Source organism: Leptonychotes weddellii, chromosome 14 (genome assembly GCF_054177405.1).
Source record: "Leptonychotes weddellii isolate Sample4059 chromosome 14, ASM5417740v2, whole genome shotgun sequence".
In the NCBI taxonomy this organism is placed as follows: Eukaryota; Metazoa; Chordata; class Mammalia; order Carnivora; family Phocidae; genus Leptonychotes; species Leptonychotes weddellii.
In genome coordinates, this window is record NC_138382.1 from 5,558,124 (window position 1) to 5,578,998 (window position 20,875).

Genomic DNA, 20,875 nt, shown 5'->3' on the forward strand with positions numbered 1-20,875 from the left:
GCAGAGGGAGAAGCAGGCTCCCAAGGAGCAGAGAGCCCGATGCGGGACTCGATCCCAGGACCCTGGGATCATGACCTGAGCTGAAGGCAGATGCTTAACCATCTGAGCCACCCAGGCGCCCTCTTAAGATTTTTTTTATTTAAGAGCGAGCGCCCATGTGAGTGTGCAGTGGGTTGGGCGGGGGGCAGAGAGAGAGAGAGAGAGAGAAACTTTAGCAGACTCCACGATGACACTGGGCTCGATCCCATGACCCCAAGATCATGACCCAAGGCAAAACCAAGAGTTGGGCACTCATCTGACTGCCCCACCCAGGCACCCCAATCCCAAGAAATTCTTAACAGTACAGTTTGCTGAGAATGAGATGTTCCTCAGGAGCCATCTTAAAAAGTTTATGATTGAGATGATTAATAGGTAACACTTGCCCTTAAGAGTGCTTAGGTACAACTCATCTCTTCTATATTTAAAGGAGTAGAATCTGGTGTCTCTCTAAATACCCAAGAGATGGAAGAGATTTAATGCCAAAACATGGCATGAAATGAAAGAGTTATCTTCTGAGGCGAGAATATTTAGGGATGCCTGGGTGGCCCAGCTGGTTAAGCGTCTGCTTTCGGCCCAGGTCATGATCCCAGAGTCCTGGGATCGAGTCCCACATCAGGCTCCCTGCTCAGCAGGGAGTCTGCTTCTCCCTCTCCCTGCTCTGCCTGCCGCTCCCCCCTTCCTTGTGTGCATGCTCTCTCTCTAACAAATAAATAAATGTTTAAAAACAAAACAAAACAAAAATTTACTTTTCCAACTTACCTGTGGTAAGGATTCTAACAAACCTATAGATCCCACACTAGAATGGGGAACATGATTCTGAACTGTCATAGGCTGAAAACTTGGTGATTGAGAATAAAGTCGCACTCTTGACTTGAAAGCTTCAAGTTCATTTTTGAATGCTTCAAAATAACCTTCTTCCTCCACCTGGAAAACACACAAAACAAAGACTCTGTTTTTCAAGACTTCCAGACCACAGAGTAAATTCTAACATACATATTAGATCTGAAGTGGAGGAAGTAAAGATAAGATGAATAGTTTAAATGTACGTAGACACCACCAAGATCCCTATAAGATTTGTGGAAACTACCTGTTTTACAGGAATATTAATGATTGGTTTGCTCCATTTCCCTCTACACCAGTAAAACATACATACACACACACACACAAATACATATGTATACAGACAAACATAACAAAAGTAGGAATTCTCCATATTTCTCTTTCTTGACAGGATCCAAAATAGTTCTCATTTAACCTCTCACATTGCCAAGCAACCACCAAGGGATATTCTTTAAACCTTCTAATTCTCCATCAATTAACGATAGGGCACTATTAGCTGTTTCTGTAAATCTCCAGCTCTATACTCCCTATTTGTAAAACAATGAAAACTAAATAAAATTCAACATTCAATTCCATTCTGGAAGTTCCTTAGTGTTTTAGTGAAGCAAATACCTTTTCAACATTATGGAGGGAAAAAAGTATAATGAGTATTATGTTGCAAGAGGGGACCTTCCTCCAATGATGTATAACATAATCAAGATTCTTTTTTTTTTTTTAAAGATTTTATGTATTTTTTTGAGAGAGAGAATGACAGAGAGAGAGAGAGAGCATGAGAAGGGAGAGGGTAGAGGGAGAAGAAGGTTCCCCGCCGAGCAGGGAGCCCGATTCGGGACTCGATCCCGGGACTCCATGATCATGACCTAAGCCGAAGGCAGTCGCTTAACCAACTGAGCCACCCAGGGGCCCCACAATCAAGATTCTTGATGTAAAACACCCAATTGGCAGTAGCCTCCACTTAGGTTTCCTCTGCAGATAGGGAATGACACAGTACTTATCCTATGCTAGGACTTTAGGCTTTAAGTTCAGGTGATGGAAGAGATTTTGTCAAAATCTCATTCCATAATATCACTGGGCCCATTTGTGTGGAAAACTATTTTTCTTTAATGTAGTTTAGGTTATGTAATCAATTAAAACCTGTGAGTTATTTAGTTATTAACATCAATATCTATACAAATCACACAGACAATATTCTGTGCTGCCATTCTACCTTTTTATGAATTTAGCAATCATTTCCTTAATTATATTATAGCATTTCACTTTAATCAATATATGGTACTTGCAGAGACATACAGGATATTAGCCTTCATATCCAGAAGTAATCCTTCTCAAATGGTTATGCAACAAACCATGAAAGGAGCCAAGTGGTGCAGCTGCTGGCTTTGCTGCATGCCGAAGGCCTGGGGATTGAGATCTAGAGAGACTTGACTAATTTTTGCTTTAAGTAACCTATTCTCTATGCTAATTTCCTGACTTGTAAAATAGAAATAATAACCCTCATAAAATCGTATGAGGATTTAATGACTTAATCCATGTAGAGTGCTTAGAATAGTACCTGGCACAAAGTAGTAAGTACCATGAAAGTTAGTTATTCCTTAATTTTAAAAAATTATTAAGAACAAAATGCTAAGATTAAAGACTTTTCAGTTCTATTTTGACAAAGTAAATTTCAAAGACTAGACATAGGTTGGCTATGTTCCATTATCCTATTAATAAGCACTAGTTCAAACATATGTAAGGTGAAGAACAAAGTATGGTTTTTATTATGCCTGTGTGTCAAGTGAACATTTAGACTAGTCATTAGAAGCCTAACTAAAACACCAACTCAATCATTTACTCATTAAAACTCTTACTGTTTTGGGAAAATTTCCTAAATGGCTGCACTTTGGAAGCATTTAAAGCACTTAAGGTAGGGCTACTATCAACCTGATGTATTTTTTAAAATTTAATACATTTAACTTAATACATTTTTTTCCTCTTTATAAAAGGGAATATGTTCATCGTAGTATATATAAAATAAAATGGAAATCATATGTAATTCTACCACCCAAGAATAATCAAAGTTAAACTTCTGGTATATTTCCTTCTACCGTCTAACTGTGTATGCTGAAATGAACCATCTATATAAAAAAACATGTAAAATACCTATGTAGTTTACTGGACAAAACCCGACTATGTACCCATAGAAATTAGGAAATGGATCATTACTAGCTTCTTAAAAATCAGTTCCCAAGAGCGTTTCTTCTCCCTTCTCTGAGGTTATTTTCTTCTTAAAAGTCACTCCTTTGCCTCTTCAGTTTTACTGCTTACTTATGTCCCTTCAACTATATATTGTTTAGTTCCGCTTGTTTTGCAACTTTATAAAGAATATAGAATATGTTTTAAAAGCTACTGGATATATCATTCTGTGACTTGTTTTTTTCCCACACTCTTGTTTTTTCATCCACACTAATGCTGGTTAATACTTACCCAAACGAATATCCCATTCATTCTACTGTCAACAGACACTTGGGTTGCTCCCAGGCTTTTTGCAATTATGAACAATTCTACTGTGAACATTATGGTATGTGCTGCACGTGTATAAGAGCTTCTCAAGGGCAACAGTTCTCAAACTTCAGGGTCTCAGGACTCCCTTCACACTGTTGAAAACTGCTGAGGAAACTAAAGAGCTCCTGATTATATGGGCTATTATTTGCCAATGTTCACTGTGTTAGAAAGTAAAACCCAGGAATTTGAACAATATTATCTAAAATATAACAACAAACCCATTACATGTTAACATTTATAACAAAAAATATTTAGTGACAAGTCTGGTTTAACAGAAGACAGCTGGATTCACACATCTGCTTCTGTATCAAATAACATCTTCGTGTTATTATGAAAACAGCTTTGGGCGCCTGGGTGGCTCAGTTGGTTGGGCAACTGCCTTCGGCTCAGGTCATGATCCTGGAGTGCCAGGATCGAGTCCCGCATCGGGCTCCCTGCTCAGCAGGGAGTCTGCTTCTCCCTCTCCCGCTCCCCCCTCTTGTGCTCTGTCTCTAAAATAAATAAATAAAATCTTTAAAAAAAAAAAAAAACAGCTTTGACTCAAGGCCTCCTGAAACCAAGTCTTGAAGACCGTTGGGTGTCCTGGACCACATGTTGAGAAATCTGTTCTCTAGTATATATACCTCTGGAGAATTTCTGGTTGGACTGGCTGCCTTTGATGTATATGGACCAAAGAGGTCTCAGCTAAAGCTTCATCTTCCCATTTAAAAATATTAAATAGTTACTTACTTTGGCTTTCTGGAAAAATAAACGAAAACACCCTCTTGGATCCACATTACAGTTTTTGGCCATTTCCATAATAAACTGCATTACAACAGCCTGATGTGCTATTTGTTCCATTAGAGCCCCTTTCTGAAAATAGACAGATTGAAATTATGAGAAATACCTCTGGAAATTTAATATTGTGATTACTATTTGGATTTTAAAACATGATTTTCCAATAGGTTAAAAAAGAAAAGGGTTTATAGTATGTGGGAACAAGAGAAATGAGGCGGCAAAGAAAGCACACTGGAGAAAAGTCTCCATATGCTAACTAAAACAACTAAAAATATTCCCACAGTAAACTCAAGTAGATCTAAAAACAAAAAAAATTATTAATTCCATTTAATAACCTTCCTGCTTTCATTTAAAGTAACATAAAAGACAAAACAAAAAAACAAAAAAGTAAATCAGAATTCCACTAAGGTTCCAGAAACTCAAGGTTCCCACAATACCTGCTCAGCTTCTAGATGAAAACACCATAAAATAAGATATTTAGCAGTCTCTTCACATACAAGGTATGGATGGTCAGATAAAAATCTCTGACTATCATCCCATCGACTCAACATACCTGTAAAAAAAAGAATTAAACCACAATTGTCAAATACTCTTATAAACAAAGAAACTGGTATTTTAAATGATTTTCTTTAAAGACAATTCATATTACCACAGCAATTTGTTAATGGTAAAAGAGCAAATGAGAGGGATAAAACTCTTTTATTTATTTATTTTTTTTAAAAGACTTTACCTATTTATTTGAGAGAGAGAGCACGCGTGCACATATGAGTGGGGTGAGAGGCAGAGGGAGAAGCAGACTCCCTGCATGGGGCTCCAGGATCATGACCTGAGCCAAAGGTCGTAGACGCTTAACGGCTGAGCCACCCAGGTGCTGCGATAAAACTCTTTTAAAGCAATACCAATATATTGGAAATAGCTTCCCAAGTTCACAAAAAGTTTTATTTCAGATAATTAGTCAGGTTAAAGTAAGGTGACTGGTATAAAGCCAAAAAACCCTCCATCTGGGAAATGCCTGAAGTTCCAGGCAAATTGAGATGACTGGTCATCCTATGCTGAACTGAGTACAAATGATTTCAAGAGACTCAGTATTATTTACTCACAGAATACAAAATTTTCTACTAGAAAGATGGCAAAGGGGGGCGCCTGGGTGGCTTAGTCGGTTGAGTATCTGCCTTCAGCTCGGGTCACGATCTCGGGGTCCTGGGATCGAGCCCCACATTGGGCTCCTTGCTCCCCGCTTCTCCCTCTCCTCCCCGCTTGTACTCTCTCACTGTCTCTCCTTCTCTCTAATAAATAAAATCTTAAAAAAAAAAGATGGCAAAGAAAGCAAAACCTCAAACTGTATTTAGCAAACGCTTAATAAAACAGAAAAATCACATTATCTCTAATTTATTTAAAAATATCTAAGATGATATGGTCAGACGCTGACAGCATGGAAAACCAATCCAGGAGTATTATAACAGTAAATATACTTTAACCATTTCAGTCATGTAAATCATTTAGAAGTATTTATAACACAGAAACAAAATCAGTTAAGCATACTTGAAGGCAGATACCATTTACTTCAAAATATCAAGCTAATCCAAATACTACTAAAGGTCTATCTTGATCTTTATCCAAATTAGTTAGAAATCTGGTGAAAAAGTCAATGCCATCATGGAACCAGCAAAGTGATCAGCTTTTAATTTTGTACAGTAAGCCTTACGCTTGAACAAATTAACTACATTAGCTTTAGACTCTTAAGACTCATCCAGGGGCACCGGGGTGGTTCAGTTGGTTAAGTGTTTGCCTTCGGCTCAGGTCATGATCCCGGGGTCCTGGGATCGAGCCCCACATCAGGCTCCCTGCTCAGTGGGGAGTCAGCTTCTCCCTCTCCCTCTGCCCCTGCTTGTGCTCTCTCTCTCTAATAGACAAATAAAATCGTAAAAAAAAAAAAAAAGACTCATCCAAAGAAGTCTGTATGTCCCTGAATCATTACGGAAATTTTATAAGGTGGTCTCAACAGTTTGGCAGTAAAGCTTTCCTCTAGACACAAACTGAACTTCTATTAAAGTTTCATATTAGAACACAAATAAGAACAAAACTGAGGACGAATGTCTTACTGAGAAATACACATTTAGCAACACATGGGAATCAACTGAAAATAAATTAATTTCCTCATTTAAAAAAAAAGGAGGGAGTAAGCATTTTAGCATTTTCACATAAGGAGTTTTACAAGCTTTATAAAGTATTTCCCCAACACTTTGGATACAGTGATTAGGGCATTTTAAATTCTGAGAACAATGCTTTTGAAAGTTACTTAAAACTACTCCTCAAGGTATACTTAAAAAGTCTAATAACTTCTAGGGGTCAGATCTAAAGAAGGCATAATCTTTCTTTCTTATACCTGAAGCCATAAAATAAATCCTATGAAGCAGTTTTGCATTAGCTTTGTTATACTCCCGAAGAGGTAGTATTTCCAATTCTATCCACCATCCACAGAGAGAGCATTGCTTCTGTTTACTTCTCCATGGCAGCATCATGACTTACTGAGGCACCAAAATCCTATCTATTTTGGTTTCTTTTACAGGAAGGATAATATGAAATGGTTAGTGACACTTACAGGGATCATGAGGAAGGGTATCATTAAATGTTACAATTTTTAAACTATCCATTTAATACCTAAGACAAAATTAATACTTGAAGTTGGCCACAGCTTTTCTTTATCTGAGAAATACCTGTCATCACTTGATTTCAAAAATGCATTATCAATTATGAAATTGAGGTTAGGTTACAAGTAGTCCATACACACCTATGTGAAAACAGTGTGGAATCTTACGAACAAAATACTTAAAGATAATCAGTGGCTTTAGTGGAACAGAACATAGCTGAAATTACTAATGTTATTTTGGAATTTGTAAACAAACTTACAAGTAGAGAGTAGCACAATCCAGCATGGCGACTAAGCAAGCCACCTCTGGAAACCAACTGCTTAGGTCCGAAAACTGGCCTCACCGCTTACCGTAGAGATATGCCTTGCCTGTCTCTATGCCTCCCTTTCCTCTTCTGTAAAATAAGGCTAATAACAGTATCTCACTCAGAGGGTTTCTGTGAGAATTAAATGAGTTAATACACATAAAGCACCTGGGACAGTGCCTGACAAGAGTAAATATTAGGTAGTATCAACACAAAAGGGAGTAATTCATTCTTTCATTAAATATTAAATACTTTGGTTAAGATTAATCTAGTCAGGGGCGCCTGGGTGGCTCAGTTGGTTAAGCGACTGCCTTCGGCTCAGGTCATGATCCTGGAGTCCCTGGATCGAGTCCCGCATCGGGCTCCCTGCTCAGCAGGGAGCCTGCTTCTGCCTCTGACCCTCCCCCCTCTCATGTGCTCTCTCTCTCTCATTCTCTCTGTCTCAAATAAATAAATAAATAAAGATTAATCTAGTCATTTCAACTAGCCAACCAATCTCTGAATGCTTGAAAAACCTGACTTTGACAAATTAAAATTTTTTAATTATGTGCTTTCACCTATGTATTTTCCTCAACATCTAAATCCCAATCCATCCATTGGCTCTCAGTATTCCACCTAATTCCCGAAATGGTTCTCCCAATACACATTGTTACTGATTTCCCTTTCTTCTTTGCATTATACTTACAGAGTAATAGATTTGAATCCTTTAAATTATACTAATCATTTTAATGTTTCTACCTGCTAAAAAATCTCCCAAAAAGGTTGTAAATTTCTTATTCTTTTTCTTTTTTTTAAAGATTTTTATTTATTTATTTGACAGAGAAAGAGAGAGAGACAACGAGAGAGGGAACACAGCAGGGGGAGTGGGAGAGGGAGAAGCAGGCTTCCCGCCGAGCAGGGAGCCCAATGCGGGGCTCGATCCCAGGACCCTAGCATCATGACCTGAGCCAAAGGCAGATGCTTAACGATTGAGCCACCCAGGCGCCCCAAGGTTGTAAATTTCTTAATGAAAGATAAATGACCTCTTTTTCTGTATTTCTGTAGTCCCAGGGCTCCTGTATTTCCAATCACCTACCACCAGACAACTATTTCTACCTACATGCTTGCACATAAACTCATCTTATTTGAAACTAAACCCATTTTTCTTTCCCTGCCATCTATGGTGCTTCCTAGGCTCCATGTCACCCACTCAAAAATTCTAGAAATTCTTCTAGACATTTCCATTCTTCCCACATCAAACTGATCACCAAGTACTGTGGTTATACTATTATAAACTGTTAATACAGTTTATAATAAAATCAATAAATTTTCCAATGTTAAGCCATCCTTGAATTCTTAGGATAAACCCTTTAAAATATTTTTTTCATATTATAAAAATAATGTATATTCATTGTGAAGAATTTGAAAAATCCAGAAAAATCATCTGCAATCCTTCAAGAGAAAATTAATGTTAACACTTTAATGTATTTCTTTCTGGGCTTATTTTTTAATGACTTAAACAAAATTAGAATCCTATCATACATATTAATTTTCTTTTTTCTTTTTTTTTTTTAAAGATTTTATTTATTTATTTGACAGAGAGAGACAGCGAGAGCAGTAACACAAGCAGGGGGAATGGGAGAGGGAGAAGCAGGCTTCTTGCCGACCAGGGAGCCCGATGTGGGACTCGATCCCAGGACCCTGGGATCATGACCTGAGCCGAAGGCAGACGCTTAACGACTGAGCCACCCAGGCGCCCATATATATTAATTTTCTATTCATTTCACTCCACATTCTACTCAGGAGTACTTTATAATGTGTTCTTGAAAAGCAATATGTATGTGCTTACACTGAGGAAACTGAATATCCACCTTCCATACAAGTGAGGAAGATCCATCATAGTATTTATGCAAACATTTATAGCTTTCGATAAAATTTCCAGTGACAACACCCTACAGACTCAAAAATGTTAAATCATAGCTAACTTTGGCTGGAAGTGAACCGATGATGTGCCATGAAAAACTATGCTAGATCATCAAAAAGCCACTCTGATGATCACAAAGAAAGTGATGTCAAAGATGCATATGACATTGAATAAAACTTTTGTGAAATTTTTTTTGTTTAAAAATTTTATTTATTTATTTGTCAGAGAGAGAGAGAGCACAAGCAGGGGCAGCGGCAGGCAGAGGGAGAGGGAGAAGCAGACTCCCCGCTGAGCAGGGGCCCGATGCAGGACTCAATCCCAGGACCCTGGGATCATGACCCGAGCTGAAGGCAGCCGCTTAACTGACTGAGCCACCCAGGCGTCCCAACTTTTGTGAAATTTAAAAGAAAACAGACTCTGTTGCTAAATTGCTATTTTATATTTATAAAACATGAATTAACCAAAGTAAATAAATTAAATACAAATGTAAGGGGGGAAAAAAAATCAAGATTTCATTGCTTCAAAATACTCCATGGTATGATCGTACCATTTATCATTAAATGATAAAGTCCACCTAATTATAAGAGCAAAAATAACATAAGACAGTCAACAAATACCGTAACGGAAATGTTAATGTTAAGTATACTTGAAACCACAGAGAAGTCCCGTTATTGAGCCCCTGGAGCCCTTCACAGCTCCCTACGTATCAGGCCCATGTCTTCCAAGAGTCTGGAATGAACCTAAGTTTGAAAAGCCTCCAGTCGGAAGCTTTAATTACAGCTGCTCTTCCAGATGTGTTTACTTCAAAGAAGTATATCACTGTAGTCATAATTCTGACAAATGCTTCCCCCCCCCGCCCCTTACCACAATAAGCATATAACACCAGAAACATTTGCTTCCGTCCAGCAGGAACAGCATTAAACTTTCACTCTCTTGCCTAAGGTCTCTGTTAGCTCTATGCCACAATTTAGTCCACAGGGACTTTCATCATCTCATCATCCTGCACAATTACCAGCCAGCCCACTTCATACTGATGGAACTTGGTGAGCAGGAAGTAGCAGGTATCCAGATGTCCTGATAAGATACACACATGCCAGAAAGTGGAGGAAAAACCCATAAAAATTTGGGAGCCTACTACCTTAGTAAAATTTCTGGGGATACAAGGAGCTGTGGCAAGTAGGGTATCTCCTCCAAAGGAAAAAGCCAGTGTACATTTCCATTAAGAAATAGGTATAATGTGAATCTGGGAGTAGCTATCAGGTCTGGTTGGCTTTGAAGACAGTAAGGCTCTGGTTAGTATTACAGGATGAGACACTGGAAGCCCCCAACACGCAATGGCAAAAACACTGCTTATTAATCACCTGTGGATGTCAAGTCAGCCTTTTCCTCAGCCATCTCCCTGCTTACAAAACATAAGCTCGGGGGCCATGGTGGCAGACTTGAGATTATGCAGAGATTCAACGGCATGGGATCTCCCCATTAAGATATTCCAGTATAGCCTCTGAATGCCTAATTTGCCAGTAGCAGAAACCAGTGCTGAAAACTAAATATGGCACCAATATGCTGGACGGACCAGTCAACCATCAAGTAACAGACTGATTATCTTGGAACCATTTCATCTTGTATAGAGCAGTGGTTCCTCACTTGAACAAACCCATTCTAGATCTGGTATTGCCCTCCCTTCTTACCATGCTTCTACAAGTAATGCATCTGTGATCTTACTAAATGAGTTATTTAGTACCATACCACATTAGTTCTTGACCCAGAAATTCATTTTACAGCAAAAGACATGAAGACAACAGGCTCATGAAATTCACTGGTCTTATAAACATCACTACCCAGAAGCAGGTTTTATGGAATGGTTAAATGTTTTATTGAAGACTTAAATATAGTTATCTGCCAGGTGGGTTACAACACCTTGTTGAGATTGGGTTATTTTCCCCACACAAAATTGTTTCTTATTGAGGCATTCAGTTTACAGCAAAAATGAGGGAACTGTTTTGCACCTACTAGGTTTCCCACAGCTCCAAAGCAACTAGCTTCCAGAATGCCAACTGGGTGACAACACCTTAAAGGATGCCATTCCACTAGATGCAGTGGAACACACAGGTCTAGGAAGCAAGGATTGCAGGTGGGAGTGGCAAATCACATTACCACAACTAAGACTCATTTCCAAAATGTTTAAAAGTGAACTTTGTTCATTTCTTCAGGTTCTATCCTTGAATTTGAATACAGTCTGCTTTCTTCTTTTAAAACAAGAAATATGAGAAAAATGAATCCTTTAGGAATAAACTACATAAAAAGGGGGAAAAAATCTGAAGTACTATCCACTGTCTTAATAAAATTGAAGGATGAATGAAATTCTAAATACTTAGGGGGTGGAAAACACCACTGGAAATGTATTTCAAAATGCCACTTAATAAGCTTATTAACATACTACAAATAAAAACTATGTTTACCAAATTAACATATTACTTGGGATCAAAAAAATACGCCTTGAGCCTTGACCCCAAACCTTTCCCAGTGGCATTTTGACCCCCACAGCACCACACTGCTTACCCAACACAGAATGTTGTTTCCTGACTCTGCCTTTGCACGCGATGCTGCTGCTCGCTTATCTATAGGGAGAACTCCTAGGTGTTCTTCATAATCTAGCTCAGATATTCTCTCTTGTGGGAAGTCTTCACCACATCAGCCCCCAGCTCACTGTCTTTCCCCAATAGAGAAAACTAATTTTCAGTACTTTGTATACATATTTCTGTTACTATGTTTATCTGAATTGCAGTTGAAGGATCTGCAGGAATTATACAGGAACATATCCAAAACCTGAAAATAATGAATGTTAATCTTATAACCCTAAAATAATCAGATACCACGGAAGCAAAGAGGGAAAATGACAAAAGCAAAGACTACTGGGGCAATGGAAAAAGGCTATGGAGTAAGCAAAGACTACGCCTTAGAGGGTAGCATTATATAATAATAGATTGAATTTTGCTTCTCTTCTCAATTTAGTTAACTGTCAATCTATTTATGACCAAAAAACAGTTTAAAGCAAGAGCTATACAACTGTGCCAGAAGTAGCCACAAAACTGGAGTTTTGCCATTTATCTTCTTTTTGGTCCCCATTTTATAAATACACTTTTTGTACACATATTTATGATATCAAACACTTTATTTTTTTTTTAAGATTTATTTATTTTACAGAGAGAGCACAAGCAAGCAGGAGGGCAGAGGGAGAGGGGGAGAGAATCTCAAGGAGATACCCTGCTAAGCACGGAGCCCTACCCGGGGCTCAATCTTATGACATGAGCCGAAATCAAGAGTCGGACTCTCAAACGACTATGCCACCCAGGCGCCCCAATATCAAACACTTCATAAAAGAAGGAAACTAAGCAGTAGACTTACCGAAATGTCTGATTTTTTGTTCGTATTTCTGCATAAATGATTTTGATTTATCTTCATCTTCTATTTCTTTTCTTTTATCTTGATTAATAAAACTCTAAGAAAAAAATTCTTGAAGTTAAAATCAGATTTTATATTCACTGAATATTCTTTCTCAGATACTGAATGCCTAGCAATGCTTCCTACAGACACTATAAAAAGGTGGTATAGTATTATACTGATATTATATTATTAAATTTATCTGTTAAACTCCTTAAAAAAATTAGAAGTTTCATTATTTTTTAAAATGGTACATGTGCAAAATTATAGAATTATTTTAGAAATCATACCAAAAAATCCAAGTGCATTAAATAGAATTTCCCTATCAAAGTATAGAAAGATCCTTTACATGCATAATATGTATTTCACATTATTCATTTCCATTAAATATTTGCAACTCTAGCCTAATCTTTGGAGTTCTTGCTGGAAATAAACTTAGACATTCAAAGTGTATAAACATATTTATTATAACTTCTTCGCAAAGACATAAACCTAAAATGGACCTTTGTTGTAAACTTTTCTTAGGAGAGGCCAGTTTGATTCTGAAATCAAGTACAGATTTCTATTAAGGAGGTGCTTACTTTCAGTTAATAAGCCATAAAGCAGACCAAGATGAAGTTTTTATCTAGCCAGAAAAACTGGCAGGACAGTTTCTCAGAACATTCTGTGATCGCATTTAAACCTTGTGATCATCACTGCCAAAAACAAAAAGCGCAAACTAGCTCTCTGCCAGTTTACAACTCAAAAGCACACAAGTTTATATATTTCAAAATAAAAACATTTCCTTTATATATCCTGCTATCTAGACCAGCACTGTCCAATAGAAACATAATCCAAGTCACAAATATAAAGTTTTGTATTAGCCACACTAAAAAGCAAAAAGAAACAGATGAAGTCAGTAACACATCTATTTAACCCAACATATCCAACATACGATCATTTCAACATGTAAGACAAAAAAAATTATTAATGAAATATTTTACTTTTTTTGGTGCTAAGTTATCGGAATCTGGTGTGTATTTTACACTTACAGCACATCTCAATTCGGACTAGCCACATTTCAAGCGCTCAATAGTACATGTGGCTAGTGGCTATCGAGTTGGACAGCGCAGATCTAGACCAGTCCTCTCAAGTCTCAAGCTCCCAGACAAAATCAATGTACGATTTTGAGCAAATGACTGGAACATAAAGATAATCCTAATTAATTTGTGGTATAAATGTAGGCTATGTTAGAACCTAAGTTAAAAAAAAAACAACAAAATAAAAGCAGAGACAAATGAATATATTTCCTTTGTGACCACTGTGTTAAGAGACATTAACCTTATAAAACAAAGAAACACTGCACTTTGAGCATTCCCTCTAGAAGAAAGAAAAAAAAAAAATTTTAAGTAGTTATGGTGTGTAAATGCAAACCAGAAATAAATGCTGAGAAGACACGCTCCTTAGGACAATATATACAGATACAGTGAATCATTCAGATAAAGAATGATCTTGGGGTGTGTGTGGAAATAAATACACTCTGGCACAAACACACAGGAAGTCTAGAAAGATACAACTCACTTGTAACAGTGGTTATCTCTGGGACTGAAACTGGAAGTGAAGGAAGCCTTTCAATTCTATTTTACATACTTGGTTTTTTTTTTTTATAGTAAGCATGCTGTACTCATAATTTTTCTCAATTTAATAAAGCACTGATGGAGCTAGTGCTGTTGTACATTTAACCTATGTGTATTTCTTGTTACTGCAGCAGAACTAGGGATGGTCCAGGGGAAGGAAACTGAAAGCGCTTAAGAGGATGGGTTGAGAGTGGATGCTAGGACAGAAACAAATAGTGTTAAGGACTGAGAAGTCTAGAGAGTAATGATGGTTAAAGATAGAGTTAATGTGGACTTAGACAAGAAAGAGCAGTCTATCCCTGAAGCTTCGAGAGTTTAGTACAAACAGAAAGAAGTGTTACTTTACACATTAGTAAAAATGAATTTCACTGCCCATTTCTTCTTCAGATGCAACAGTCAAAGAATAAAGCCTACATAATCCAGTGAGAAAATGAACACCACTCTTAATAACTACTAACTTGGCAGAAGTGCTGTACTAGTCCATTCGGTGATGTTGGTAATGCTAAATCTGGATTATTACCTGAGGTTTACCAAATACATACTGGTAAGTAACAGTGAAAGACTCTATTTAATAAATCCAGTATCTACACATTAGTGTTACAAAACTGATAGCAAGCTGACAGCAACATCGGAAAGCTCTTGTAACGTATGAGCTTTACCACATGCCTGGCCCTAACCTGTGGGCTTTTAAGAAATTACCTCCATCTTCATACTCACCCTATATTGTTGAAGAAACCGAGGCTTAGAGATGTCAAGTGACTTGCCCAAGGTGACAAAGCCAGCAGCATGTGACAAAGCTGAGATCGGAGTCTGATTCCAGAGTCCACCCTTACATCTAGTGTGCTATGCTACAGCTACGGATTTATATTAACGACTACCCACATTTGACACTACTGGGGATACAGGTTTCTGTAACACTTTTTTTTTTTTAAAGATTTTATTTATTTATTTGAGAGAGAGAGCACGAGCAGGGGGAAGAGACAGAGGGAGAGAGAGAAACAGACTCCCCGGTGAGCAGGGAGCCCGATGCGGGACTCGATCCCAAGACCCTGAGATCATGACCCAAGCCGAAGGCAGACGCTTAACCGACTGAGCCACCCAGGCGTCCCTCTGTAACACTTTTCATAAACTGTCAAAACTGAATTCTATTCATAGGTTCTGTTGCTTTGTTACCAAATATGCACAACTGGTTTGTACAAACACTTCCATTTTCTCTTCTTTCATTATAATCCAATAAAAAGTTGTACCTTGTTAAAAACATCCTTGCTAATGGCATCCATGTTCCACAGACACATTCTCTCTCTTTGTACTAGAGCTTCTTCTTTCTGCCGCCATTCTTCTTCACGTTGCCTTAGCTCTGATACTGCTGTTTGTGCTTTGGCATGTTCCTGATCCAAGGACTCAGAGTTATGCAGGGCTAAGCTACCAAGTTTTTGCTGAGCTTCAGCGAGATTCCATTTGCACGCCACAGAGCTCTTCACAAACTCTTTCTGCTTTTGACAAGCCAGTTCAATTCCATGGCTATACATCTGGATAAAAAAACAACAGTGTAAGAAATGAAGAAGACAAGGGGTATGTTTATGCAGCACAATTCAATTTTCTTTTAGTCAAGGATTGCTGTACAATAGTTTTGGTACATATGCATTCTGCCTTCTGTGTATGCAGTTATACTTTTATATTATAGGTCTTCTTTCATGAACTAGACTCTAAACACTTCTTTGTTAATCTATACCGCTCTCTACAACTAACAGCAGCAAAAAGCCCGATAATTAGCACAATGTTCTGCCTATAGCTGGTGCTCAAGAAACATTTGATTTACAGCTTCACAGTCCTAAAAGAGCAGAATAATGAGAACAAAAGCTTCAATCTAGTTCATCACCTTACAACTCAACATGCTGAAAACCAGATCTTTAGAGTTTTGTTCTGGAAGTTCCTCACTGCAAAGAACCTTTTATTTAGAAGTAATTACTTCTTGGTTTCTATTTTCCTTCTATATTATCCCAATCCCTGGTGATCTGAGAAGTTCTTATATGGGGAATTTCTGTTTATAACTGAGTCGATCAGACAGACAGACATTCTTTAACTTAATCCTAATCAAAATAGGCAAAATTATAAAAACAAAAAAAATCCACCAAAAACTGGTCCATCCTGGTGACTGACTGTTCCAATCAAAAGCAACAGTAATCAGTTTTATCTAAAAAAAAAAATTTTTTTTTAAGGTTTTTATTTATTTGACAGAGAGATAGAGAGAGAGCACAAGTAGGCCAAGTGGCAGGCAGAGGGCGAGGGAGAAGCAGGCTCTCCACTGAGCAGGGAGCCCGACGCAAGGCTCGATCCCAGGACCCCGGGATCATGACCTGAGCCGAAGGCAGACGCTTAACCGACTGAGCCACCCAGGCGCCCCAGTAATTAGTTTTAATATTTACTAAACCACTACCCTTACAGCACTGTGATGGGTGTTTAATTCCTTATATTCTTCAGCTCTATAAAACAAAAGTTGAAGGCACATTCTTTATGACTTCTCAGCCAAAATGCAGATCAATTTCAAACTAAGTATTCAGAACAATTTTACTTCAATCTGTTCCCTAATCTGCGTCACTACTCAAGCACTTATAATTTCATACCTCAATTATATATAGTCTTTCTCATCTGAAGTCATTCTCCACTCTACTAGACTTGGGAGTAATTTCTCCAAAAAACAAATCTGATAATTTTACACATTCTTAGAGTCTTGGGGTAAAGCACAAATTCTGTGGCATGGTCCTTCATGATCTCACTTCCTATTCTCTCTCTAGACTCAGTTCTAGTTACTCTCCTACTTGTTCGCTTATTCTCTCCATCCCCCACTCCTTTCAATGTGGCAACCCCTATCCCCCAACTCCTATCCCCATTCCAGCCTCTGGCATCACTTCCTTAAGTTTTCTCTAATCCCTTCCCTTCCCACTCAAGGTCTGCATACTTCTTAGCGGTGTTTTCACACAATATTGTGCTTATTGGTGTACTCAACCAGCAGCTTCTCGAGGGGCCAGAATTCCATAAATCTCAGATGCATAAATGATTCTCCACTTCTTGGAACAGACTAGTGGTGGCAAAGAATTCTGAGGCAAGTAGCATGAAAAGCCTCTACTTTTCAGCTGAGTTTAGATTTCTATTGTGGCAAATGTGGACACTGTTGCTATTCAGGTGATTTATTCATTTAGCAGGTTTGGAGCCCAGGTACACAAGGCCCTAACCAACCAAGTAAAATATTTATTTTTATTTTTTGCTATCTTAGATAGCATCAAGAGTAACTGTAGCCTAGCTATACTTAAGAAGGGGCCAGGAAAAGGAGAATAATAAAGCTATTAAAATTTGTTTATTGTAAGACAAAGCTATACTAAGAAAGGCAATATGGACAAATGAAAATACCTTGCATTTTCAAAATTATGTGGGAAGAAATATTCATGTCTCAAATCAAACACAGAAATCTTATTTCTAAATTCTAAAAATGATTCATGTTAAATTCTTCTCCACAGACTTCACAGACAACATCTGGCCATTTGAGGAAACTATCCAACATATACTGAGATGATTAAGAAAAAAAAAAAAAGATCACATTTTACCTATGAACACACTGAGGTTTCAGAGGAACATTAAACATAATCATATTTTATTTTATTTATTTTTTTAAAAGATTTTACTTATTTATTTGACAGAGAGAGACACAGTGAGAGAAGGGAACACAAGCAGGGGGAGTGGGAGAGGGAGAAGCAGGCTTCCCGCGGAGCAGGGAGCCGGATGCGGGGCTCGATCCCAGGACCCTGGGATCACGACCTGAGCCAAAGGCAGACGCTTAACGACTAAGCCACCCAGGCGCCTCTAAACATAATAATATTTTAATGAACATGAATTCAAAAAGGAACTGCTGGCATTAGGTTTACTAGTGTAACTTTACATTAAAAATGCTCGAACATGATCTCTAAATTCTGAGTTGCCTTTTACTTTAACTGGGTATCAGAACTATACATCACATACGACACTAAGATGTCTAGATTCCCCATGTCTGGTAAAATTAAACCAGAGCTGTTTTTGAAAAAAATTATAAAATGTTTATCATTTAATGAAGCATTTTATTCTTTCCAAATATTCCAATCCAAAAACTTAAGTCCTAAAGTCAGCAAGACAAGTAGTGGGTTATAAACACATGAACTAATTTAGGATTAGTAATCACTTTGCAAATTTTAACACCAAAGGTAGTGTCAGCCAGATGGTTTTACATTACATCACAGGATGGGAAGTGCAGCAGGTAGGAAAAAACACTGTACTAGGAGTCAGAAGTGGGTTCTGGTTTTAATTCTGCCACTAACTAGCTATAGGATCTCTGAGAAATCATTTTTAATGAAGAAGATAAGCCTATTTGCTCATAAAATCACTTTCAGCTAAATAAGCTTACAATTCCAAGTGCACAAGTAAAAAATATACAGACCTTTAAAAGTTTGTTTATTTATTTATTTTAGTAATCTCTACACCCAACATGGAGCTCGAACCCAGGCCGCGGAGATCAAGAGTGGCATGCTCCTCCGACTTAGCCAGCTGGGTATTATCCAGCTTAGATATTTTCTAAGTTCAGTGTTTCTTTTAGGTTACTTTTGTGATTCAACCACAATGCATGGAAATTCTGGAGACCTCTTATTCTCTCCATATGCCTTCAAAACTGACAACAGCAGCTGCTGTTCATATTTTTTCCCTCCATAACACATTCATTATATGCTCATATAACACATTTTGTATATAAAGATGACACTAGCGATCCATAATTAGGGGGTGACTACTGACCTGTCAACTCTCATTCTGGCCTCCTAAAAAATGTCTTGCACTTTCCCAGAGACTGGCTGGCCGAAGTACAGTCTATGGTTATGAAACAGCATTTTTCTCCGTGAAGCCAACTAACCCAATGTGCTGGGCATAGGACCGATGGCCTTACACTTATTGGCAAACGATTTAAATAACTCACCTTCACCAACAGCTAGCAAGATGAGCCTAGAGAAAAACTGTTAATTCAGTTAAGCTCTTAGGTACCCCGTTTTGCAAGAAGCCTAGAAGGCAGAGAGACACCTATAACCCGTTTCACTTAACATGTTAGTGTTTAGTCTGTGTTCCTGAAATATACTTCCAAACACGCTCAGATTAGGAGAAAAACCAGGACAAGGTGATAAGAGTATGTAAGCACTCCCTAAGACAGGACCCAGAAAAATCCTAAATGGTGTGTCGTTTGGATAAGTTTCAGATCAAAGAAGGCTGGATTGAAAACCACAAGTAGCACCAAGAATCTGAGAAAGAAGTCTGAAGGAAAAGGCAAACGTGTGCCTCTATGTTGTCACTGGAAAATGATAAGAAGCAAAACTTAAAACATAACCGGACGGGAAAAATGGTCACGTTCACGAGACAGATTTACACCAGCATCAAAAGCGAGCTTTACAGAATTTATTCAGATGTCAGAAGTCATTGAAATTGGATCCTAAATCTGCATAAAGTCAGGAGCTCCGTAAATTACTGAAATACAACCAACCATTCACTGTTCCAAACTATTAACCGTGCACAAGTATCAGAGCCTTCAGCAGAATAACGCGCTCGGAGAAAGACACGCACAAGGGGACAAAGGGTCAACGTTATAACGTTAGCCGCCCCAAATCTGGGTGCTGTCAGAAGCGGGGTGGGGGTGGGGGAGGGGGAGGAACGTCTTCCAAGGATGGGAAGGAATTAGCCAAGGTGAAAAGGTGTACGTGGAGGTGGAGGTTGGCAATATGTGGCCAGCCCCTCTTAGAAACCCTCAGAAGACGCTACAATAGCCGTGGGATGAGCATCAAGCTCCGGACCTCCGGGAGTGAAATGGGGGCGCAGAACAGGGCACAAGGAGGGGCGCAGAGACAGGGGACTCTGGGGGCCTGGCGACGGCACCTCCCCATCCCCCTCGCCAAACGCGGGACCCCTCTCACCTGCGCGCCGCCGCCCGGCAGCTGCGGGCAGCGGGGAGAACTGGGGGACACGTCCAAGTCACTCTCTTCCTCAGCCTCACCCTCGGCCCGACGGAGGCTCCAAGGTCCTGGCGGTGGCCACGGCTGCTCCATGTCCCGCGGCCCCCAGCCCTAGAACCTCCACTGCCAACGGACTTGGCGTGAACTGAACCTGCTGCGCGGAGCCAGCCGCCCCAGCCGGCCGGGGCCGTTACCCAGAATCCCTCCCCTGGCCGCGATGCCGACGCACACCCCGCGCTAGCCTGGGCCACAGACGGCGGAAGAAGACGGACTCGCTTGGCGACGTCACTTCCTGTTTGGGAGGCGGGGTCGGCGAGGCTGGTCCCGGGGCCTGCGGGAAGGGGTTGGGTCTGGGGCTGGCGTTTGAAATTCCCTTCCCTGAAGCTTTTGAGCGCTGCCAATTTACCCCTCAGGGCACTGCGGGTCACGTAGTGTCAAGTTGTTGTTGCCTAGTGTTCCCTGCGCTGTGCGCCTTGGGTCTTGGACGTCGAGAGATGCGGTGTCTACTTTGCAAGTTGTTTACAAACTGCGACTCCTTTACGTTCATCCGTAAATCAGGGGTTCTGAGGCCGGGGTGGGCGGAAAATAGGGCAGAATTTTGGAAAGCAGGGCAAAGTTTTCTCTCATTTCGAGTTCCAAGCTCCAGGAGTTTTGCGTAAGTTGGCTGGGAGGCGGGCGCCGAAGATGAAGGACCTGAGCAAGCGCGGCTCGGAAATGCAGACGAGGGTGGGTGATCGCGGACCAAG

General features: G+C 39.3%; 1 protein-coding gene across 1 annotated transcript; it reads right to left on the minus strand.

Annotated features, from left to right (window-relative positions):
* Positions 1-121: 121 nt before the first annotated feature.
* Positions 122-20,391, minus strand: CDC37L1 (cell division cycle 37 like 1, HSP90 cochaperone). The gene is made up of 6 exons (XM_081802760.1): positions 20,091-20,391; positions 15,363-15,644; positions 12,464-12,557; positions 4,638-4,753; positions 4,153-4,275; positions 122-963 (listed from the first exon to the last, which is right to left on the minus strand). The coding sequence occupies exons 1-6, from the start codon at positions 20,220-20,222 to the stop codon at positions 739-741; spliced, it is 972 nt and encodes a 323-aa protein (XP_081658886.1). The 5' UTR covers positions 20,223-20,391; the 3' UTR covers positions 122-738.
* Between the last annotated feature and the right edge of the window lie 484 nt (positions 20,392-20,875).